At 39.1% G+C, this 8658-nt stretch overlaps 1 protein-coding gene across 3 annotated transcripts in view; it reads left to right on the top strand.

Moving 5' to 3' along the window:
• The first annotated feature begins 768 nt into the window (after nucleotides 1-768).
• Nucleotides 769-8658, top strand: part of POC5 (POC5 centriolar protein) — a 27499-nt gene continuing 19609 nt past the window's right edge. The window contains exons 1-4 of one of the 3 annotated variants that reach the window (XM_015590536.2): nucleotides 769-918; nucleotides 4274-4369; nucleotides 6592-6733; nucleotides 8338-8341. In XM_015590536.2, coding sequence (XP_015446022.1) covers nucleotides 4286-4369; nucleotides 6592-6733; nucleotides 8338-8341 — 230 coding nt within the window. In that variant the 5' untranslated portion in view covers nucleotides 769-918; nucleotides 4274-4285. Of the gene's footprint in view, nucleotides 919-956; nucleotides 1150-4273; nucleotides 4370-6591; nucleotides 6735-8337; nucleotides 8342-8658 lie in introns of those variants that run through there. The other 2 variants (XM_025047801.1, XM_006913153.3) reach the window with 2 other exon arrangements.

The following is an 8658-nucleotide window of genomic DNA, read 5'->3' as shown; positions in this document are numbered from 1 at the left end:
CAAGGAGACTGAAAACTCACCTAGGTCTCATTACCTGCTTTACATATTGGGGCACTCCTTTCGCCACCTGGATCCTAATGTACCTCTAGCTGTACCTGTTGCCAATACAAGTAGAAAGACTACTATTTTTTGACGTTATGTGATAAGTAGTTTGGATATATTGTCATTTAATATCTCTACAGCTTTTTATATGGGTGGCAGTGAGTAGAGAGTAGAGACAAGATATAACTATGATCTGATTCTAAAGTTGATATTGAAGTCATTAGCAAAAACGAGTCCAGCAGTTTCTTAAAGCGTGGTTCGCAGACCCCCGCATCAGAATCACTGTCGGTCTTTGTTAAAAACAGATCCCCCAACCCTGCCCCAAACCGAAGAAATCAGCAGAGGGGGTATTTTTAAAAAGCACCTCCAAGTGATCCTGTTGCAGGGCACCTGTGGACATATAGTGAATCTCATGCACGAGGACCACACGCAAAGGTTAAGGGCATTAACGAATCCCAACATACCGCCCCGGCTGACTGCAGCCCTGCCCAGGAGCCCCTAACCAGATCTAGTTCCAGGGTCGCCTCCGGCTCTGCAGCGGTAAAAGGAACTGAGCACGCGCTCCCAACCTCGGGGAGGGGCTCCGTACGACACCGCCCGCCTCCCGCCGGCCCGCGCAGAGGACAGGGCTTTCCTTAAGGAACCTAATTCCGGCTTCTCCCCGCTGCGGCCCAGAACCCCGCCCCGGCCTTCGGACCAATCAAAGGGCAGGTTGCTGAAGCTCGGAGCCAATGCCCAGGGCCGTCCTTTATCCCTCTCTGCAGTTTGAAACTGTCAGGTTGCTGCTAAGGTAGCCGCTGTGCTCGCTGTTGTTTCAGCTGCGACGCGGCGAGAAGACGCGAACCGAGGAGTCGGGGTTCGTGGAGAACCGCGACGGTGGGTAGCGGTGCTGCGGGCCGACCCCCCACCCCTGGCAGAGGCAGTGGAGTGGGAGTTAAAATGCGTTGGACAGGACTTCCGCCCCCGGGCTTGTACAGGACCAGGCTGGGAGCATCTTCCCCGAGACACGGGCCTTTCAGCTGTTCTGCGGAGAGGCGAGGTCCAGACGTTTTCCTTTCCGAGGCGTCCGGGAAGAGGGCAGGAGTGAGGGGTGCCTGAAGTGTAGAGGTTACTATCGCCATAGGTTCTGGTCCCTTAAAATGTAAGGGGGGAAATAACCATGTCTAACGCTTTTTTGTTTTTAAATATGAATTTGATTAAAACAAGGGTGGGTAGGAAGGTGATCAAAGGAACTTGCAGCCCATTGCTTACTTGCACCTGACATAAGGTGGGGCTGGTGCGCCCCTTATCCTCCCTTGTCTGCGGCAGGGATCGGTGAAGGGGGCTGGGACGTCACCCTGCTGCCATCCTGCACGTTAATTCACTCTTTCTCTGCCTCTTAGGAGTTACATTTGAGTTCCCGGACCCCTCTTTCCTTATCTTATCAGCCAGGCAGTAACCAATACGTACCTTGATTTTTCTGGCAATAGAGAAGCACTCGGAACTTTTTATCTCGTGGTTTCTGATATTAGGGTTAGAGAATTCTAAAAATTTAGTGAACTGATGCACATCCGCCATCCATTAAAGCAAGCTTCATTTTCCTTGTTTCCGAACCTAGAAGCAGTAAGAAAAATGCTACTGTTGTAGACTTTCAAATCAACTGTCATACCTTGTTGGCATCAAAGCAGGGCAGGTGGAAGATTTATAGCATATTTTCCAAAAGTACAATAGCAGTTTTGTGTTTGCAGTATCTATATTCAGAAATTTTTTAATGTCCAACCATACCTTTCAGCTCATTTGTTTTTTGAATAATCAGCCCAACCCCAGCCCCACTTCTATAGCTAACTGGTCAGCAAACACATCCTAAAGAAACGAGTGAATAAAAGTAGAAATGGACCAAGTTAACACTGGTAGATTTGAAGTCTCATGAAGCAGCCACTCTTGCTGCAGATGTATGGGCTTATTTTATCCTCCCTAATTGGCTTAACTAAAGACAGTCATGCTGAGATTTAGTTATCCTGTGAGTCCCAACCTATGTTGCTATTCTAATATCGCACTTTTCTCTGTATTTGCCTTTTCTACGTCAATTTCTTCATCTCTCACTTATTTTTCAGCCCACTGTGATTGAGACTTTCCACTGAAATTGTTCAGGCAAATATCATAGCAACCTCCTGATTGCCAAATTCAAGGACTCTATCCAGTTCTCGTTCTTCTTTGGCATCTGACTGACTACTCCATTCTCCAAGCTTTTGTGATGCTATTCTTTTCAATAGTTCTACTGATTTGACTTCCTTTTCAGTGTTTTTTGCTGGCTTTAAATGTTAGTGGTTCTGGTTTTAACCTTCTTCTCATTATGGTAGTGGCCTTAACTTTATTAGAGTTATAGTCCTCTGAACGCATATTGGAGGCTAAGGATCCTCTTCCTAGAAAAAGACACATGTGCATTTATACTAAAAATACTGCATACAATTTGAGTGTATGAACTTTAGAATAGGTTATCTCCCTTTTTCAGCATTTCCCATTATGCTAATGATTCCTCAAACTGTATCTCCGACCTAAAGCTCCAATGCAGGGCTCCCACATTGCTTAACTCCAGGCAGCACCATTCACATTGTAATCATTGTGAACTACAGTTCTTGGAGTAGTACACAGCATAATAGGTGTAGCCATACGACTACATACCTGCAGCTTCACCTGAGTGCCTCACAGGCACCCAAAACATCTGATATTGAACCCATTGTTCTTCCTCCCAACCTGCTCACCTTCCTATATTTCTTGCCTTGGTGAATGGCACCGTCATCTACCTAGTCACTCAAGCTAGATGTCTGGAAACCATCAACAATTCCTCCCTTTAACCCCTTAATCAATTATTGATCATGATCTCTCATTCTCACTGCCATAACACAACTGTCTCAGAGTCTTACCCTCCAGCCACTTACTTCCCTTTGCTGCCTCCTGGATTCAGGTCCTCTTTTATGTCTCCTGGATTACTGCTGGAGAGAACACTTACCTCTTGGACTACTGCAGTCAGCTCTCAATTGTTCTTTTCAGGACCTCAACTCTCCAATCCATACTGAAAGTTGCCAGAGTGATCTTTCTAAAAGACAAGCATGATCTGGTTATCACTTGTTCAAAATATTTTAATAACTTCTCTAAAATAAACAGCAAACTATTTAACATGACACAATCACGATCTTCCATGATCCATCTATTCCTAATGTGCCTGTTTCATCCTTAGCCAAGCCTCGCTTTGCACCTTTTGCTTCAGCTTTAAAACTACTTAAGTTCCTGGCATGCATGTCCATACCTCTGTGTCTTTGCTTAGCATAGACATTGCCTAGCATATCCTGATATCTTTTATCTGTCTTTCGGGTTTCAGCAGGGTCATATTCTCTATTAAAACTTTCTCTGGCTCCATTCCCACTTCTTTACACCCTCGAAATCTCACCCCATGAAAAATGGCAAGTCCTACTTCCCTTCTTTGTACCTCTGTTATTTTAGGGTCTAACAACACTTTTTTTTCACCAGTCATTTATATTAATATAAATCAGTCATTTATATTAAATCAGTCATTTAATATAAATATCAGTCATTTTAATATATAATGATAAATGTCGTGTTTTACATATCGTGAAGCCCTTGAGGATGGACTCTTCATCTTACTTTCTCACTGTGTATGTAACTGATGTTCAGATAGTTTGAATACTTACTACTTGAATTTTAAATAAATTAGTTGTTACTAAAAGTACTTTTATTTTTTTATTTTTGGTTAAGACTTTCAATAATTTTTCTATGTGTGTATAAGAATCTGTTGTTTTGTATAGACTTGCTTTTCTTTAAAATAATATTCTCAAAAGGTAAGTTTCCTGAGCAGAGTATTTACACAAATTGTTCATTCTCCTTGGTTCAGTATCTTCAAAGAAAGTGCACAGCATCCAGGCTGTCACACATTGTTGAATAACAGTGAAGACAATCTGTTTTCAACAGCCCCACTGCCTCCATTTTTCTTTACCTTTTCATATATTGTTCTCATCTCTTTTACTACCTTATAAATTAACTAATATGGAGAACTGAGTCTTTAACTATTTTTTCTTGCCCCGTAATTTTGTCTATGGGTGCTCAATACGTTGAATGATTTTAACATATCACATGATTATTATTTACAAGTTAGAATGATGTTCCACAGACATATGAAATATTTTAGTTTAAATATTGAGGGGAAAAACTAAAGTTAGCTTCTACTGTTTTATAGTATTTGTGCAGAATGTCATCAGATGAGGAGAAATGCTCACTTCCAGTTATGCAGAATGACTCTGACCAAGGCAGTTCTGTCTCTTCAGCTCTTCAGGTAGGAAGACATGTGTAAATTTGTCATGACTAAATTTATTTTCAACAATATGAGGAAAAACTAGGGATACATATTTCACCAGTTCATTCCATTTACATTTATAATTTTAATGTGTATGTAATGTATGATGTATATCAAATGATATCAAACTTTGGGAATTATTTTACTAACTTAAGAAATACCTTACATTGTTTCAGCCTTTCAGAAAATAATCACGAGCTGTTGAAAAGCACTTTTTGCACCAAAGGCTTCTATCAGCACAATGAGAGAAGCTGAAAATCTCAAGAAATATTTTTTTCTTGAAATTTTCTCATTGTAGCTATCTCTTATGAATGCTGCTTTCACTTTAATGCAAATTAATACAATATCAAACTGTCCAAAGTTCTGGAGTCCTAGGTTCCCTACCGTTCTACTCTAGGTTTGAGTTGCTGTTGCCACAGCATTTAACACATTCTGCTGCCCAGCAGCTCTGGACAGTGACAGATAAATTAACTACAGAAGGTATGATTTTTACATGAAATTATTTTCAATTTCCTTTATTTCTGAATGCTTTATCATCAAAAATATGGATTCAGATTTCTAGAGTAGATTTCGAGAGAATACTGACATGATATATCTTGAATTTTATAGTTATGTCACTTAAGAGGAAAAAAGCTAGATATTATCTTATGTTGAGTAAATTCTTATTGGCACTGTATAATATGAGAAAAGCTTTAGGACAATAATTTGTGAAACTGATGTGTTCCTTTATTGAAATTACAGATTTTGAAATTGGGAAGCTATTTTAAAAATATCTGAATATTTACTAGGATAAAAGTAGTACGAAATTGTGACGTGTTTCATTCTTGCCCTCCCTTTGGATGGTACCTCTCCCACACAGTGCATTATCTTTTTAGGTGATAGTGTTTTCCTGCAGCCTTCATCTCTGCCTTATCCAAACTTCTCAATATCACAAGTATAAATTTTTGTGATATAACTCATTTATACTTGTGATATTGTGATTTATAATGAGAAATATATATATATTTGATCTTCATCCCTGTTTCTGGCACAGAGCTCCTAAAACTGTTGGAATTTTTTAAGTAATGAGAGTGATAAAGGTGTCTTTTGTTATGAGGTGACTTTTGGACCCTCACTTAAAGATGAGTGCTGGTTGCCAGAGGAACCAACCATGTGATTAGAGGATAGGAACTTTCAGTCCCACCCACCCCAACCCCGGACTTTGGGGACAGGAGAGGGGCCAGAGATGGAATTCAATCACCAGTGGTCATGATTTAATCAATCAATGCTATGTAATGGAGCCTCCATAGAAACCCAAAAAAGAGAGTTCAGAAAGCTTCTGTGTTGGTAAACGCATAGAGGTGCTGGTTGATCGGCATACTGCGAGAGAGCATGGAAGCTCCACGCCTTTCCCACACCTTGCCCTATGCATCTCATCTATCTGGTTGTTCCTCAGTTATATCCTTTTATAATAAACCAGTAAGCTACTAAGTAAAATGTTTCTCTGAGTTCTGTGAACCACTTTAGCAAATTAATTGAACCTATGGAGAGGGATGTTTGGAACCTGCAATCCATAGCTGGTCTGTCAGAAACACAGGTGACAGTTTGTTTCGGGGTAGGGGGGCAGTCTTGTAGGACTAAGCCCTTTACCTGTGTAATCTGTTGCAAACTCTGGTGGATAGTGTCAAAAGTGAGTTGAATTGTAGGACACGCAGCTAGTGTCCAAGAATTGCTTGTTGGTGGTGGGGGAAAAACCCACACATTGTAACTATTGGGTCCAAAACCCTTTCATACTAAAATATAAACATTGCAAAAGATCTCAGTTGTCATTTCATCAGGAAACAAAGCTTTACATAAATAAATTTTTAACAAAAGAATAAATTTCTAGAGTAGAATTTAAAAGAAGGAGGGGGAAGAATCTCCTAGACATGTCAGAGATTATTTTATGTTATTGGTTACCTGCTTAGAATGTCAGCCCAGCTAAAATTCTGTTTATTAGTAACCTTCAACTTGTGATCCAACTCGTTCTTGACTACAGTTGAAATCTGCACATGTTCCATCATTGAAAACATTTCAAAATATAAATACCAAAAATGATGTTTAAAATAATATAAAATGTACAATTTTATATATAGTAACTATGTAAAACTTTTGTTGTTCTTTTGCCTGAGTGTCCTTTGCGACAGTGTTATAAAACATTATTTATTATTGGCTTCTCATAGGAAGAGTATGAGGAACTGCTTCGTTATGCTATAGTGACTCCAAATATTGAATTAGGTACTTCACAGCCATCTCATTCTAAGGAAGAAGCGGTGCCAGATGTTAGATTTCCAATTATAATTGATGATATTCTTCATAATCAAGGTTATGTATATTTTTAAAGCTATTTCTTAATTTCAGATGTTATTTGAGCTTATTAATGCTATTGACTTATATGATTGTGAAAATGCTTCTCTAGTGATTCTTCTCAATAGTGCATCGCTATTATCTGGGGAGACTTTTTATATTTTAATATTTTATTCTTGGATAGCTAGATTTGTATTTGAACTTTGACTATTTTATGGAAAGTAATAAAGTTAAAGCAACACTGTAGCCGTTGCATGTCTCTTAGTGGAGTATGTTGCATCTCTGCACTTGTTCCAATGGTTGTATGCCAGGATTATCTTGGAAACTAAATGTCCAAGTCCCCAAATTAAAGATGATCCATAGGTAGCCCTCAGAACCCCTTGAGTTTATGAACCATGTGCTGAGACTTTGTCAGCAGTATTTATACGGACATGGAAGATTGTTTGGATTATCACTACAAAGGTGAACTCTTTTTTGGACTATATCAGTGACAGAATTGAGAGCTAATACAAACCAGGGTGTATGTTGATAGATGAGTGAAAGGTGGAAAAAAGGAGGATAAAGCTCCTTTTACCTATCTGTTCCTTGTTAGTAAAACACAAGATTCCAAACAGCTCACTCTAAATTAGTATTCTTTCAAAGGGCACAGAAAGCCCTTCTAAAACAGTCCTGATAATGGGCATTTATCAATAGGTGTAACTCTAAAGATCCTTCCTTGAAGGCACATGACACAGCCTATTTAGAATCAACAGGCTCCTGGATTTCTAGTAATTCGCAGCTCTAGGGTCTGCTGTCCCTCTCCCTCTGTAGACGTAGAGTTTTCATTGCTTCTCCATCTTTGGCCTACTATATTGGATCAACAAAATAGACCACAATCTTAAAATACATAAATTTATTCTACCATTAAACATTCTAACACTAAACATTTTATACCCAAATTTTATTGATCTTCAAGAAATATGACCCTTGGATTTATTCATTCTACATCAGTAATCTTGACCATGTTTTGAGTACACTGGTACCTCAACATGGAGTTCCTATGAGCAAAGCCAAACAAAGTGCTGCATACTCTCTTACAAGTGAAAATAGGCAATCTGTGTGTTAGCCCACTAAACCTCTACCCTTAAGCTGGTTGCCAAAAGCTTATTTTCTTTACCTTTGGCTACAGTACTGCTGTACTGTTGTTCCCAGTGACACAACACAAGAGTCCTTTCTTCACCCCAACTCTACAACTTTTCAAGGTCATAACTTGGAATTTAAGACCCCTGCTCTTTTCTAGCATGTAAGATGGTATTTGTTTGTTTATGCTCTGCATTTACCAAAAAAGATTTGAGATCTAAGCATACAGCATGCAGCGAATTTAGATATCCTGATTCACACATAGACTTGGTTAGAATAGACCATCCCTTTGTAAATTTATCATCCCATTCTCTTTGCTCTTGGTATTGCCATTGCTGGGTATAAGTGGGGTGTGTCAAAGTTGGCAAAGTTATTCTTGTGAGATTTTTCCCAGTTTCCTTTTTGACACGTATTGACTAACCGTTCCTGAGGTGGAAATAAGGAAGTTCCTGTTTTGGGGGAATCAGTGTTACTTTAGTTTCACTGTATTTAGTGAAAAGCAGCAGGCCCCAGAAAACGCCCAGTGTTGTAAGATAACATAGCCCTAAGTTCTAATGTCATTCATCCATTGATTCTCTTAGTGTGAATTAAATGCCATAGTAGACTGAATTCTCTTTGATCCATATTCGGTGGGTGAAATGGAGCTTATTAATGATAACAGTAAGACTTTTTTTGTTTCAGATTTTTTCTTTGTTTTTGTTCTTTGTTTTAATGTTCCTATATCCCCAGCATGTTGTATTTTCTTTGTTCTAAAATCTTATATACCTCAACCTTCTTAATTAGGTGTGCATGATTAGACATTTTATTTAAGAGTTTTGTTTTAA

Source organism: Pteropus alecto, unplaced genomic scaffold (assembly GCF_000325575.1).
Source record: "Pteropus alecto unplaced genomic scaffold, ASM32557v1 scaffold20, whole genome shotgun sequence".
In the NCBI taxonomy this organism is placed as follows: Eukaryota; Metazoa; Chordata; class Mammalia; order Chiroptera; family Pteropodidae; genus Pteropus; species Pteropus alecto.
Note: the sequence above shows the minus strand (reverse complement) of the source record. Positions and strands in the feature narration are given on the sequence as shown.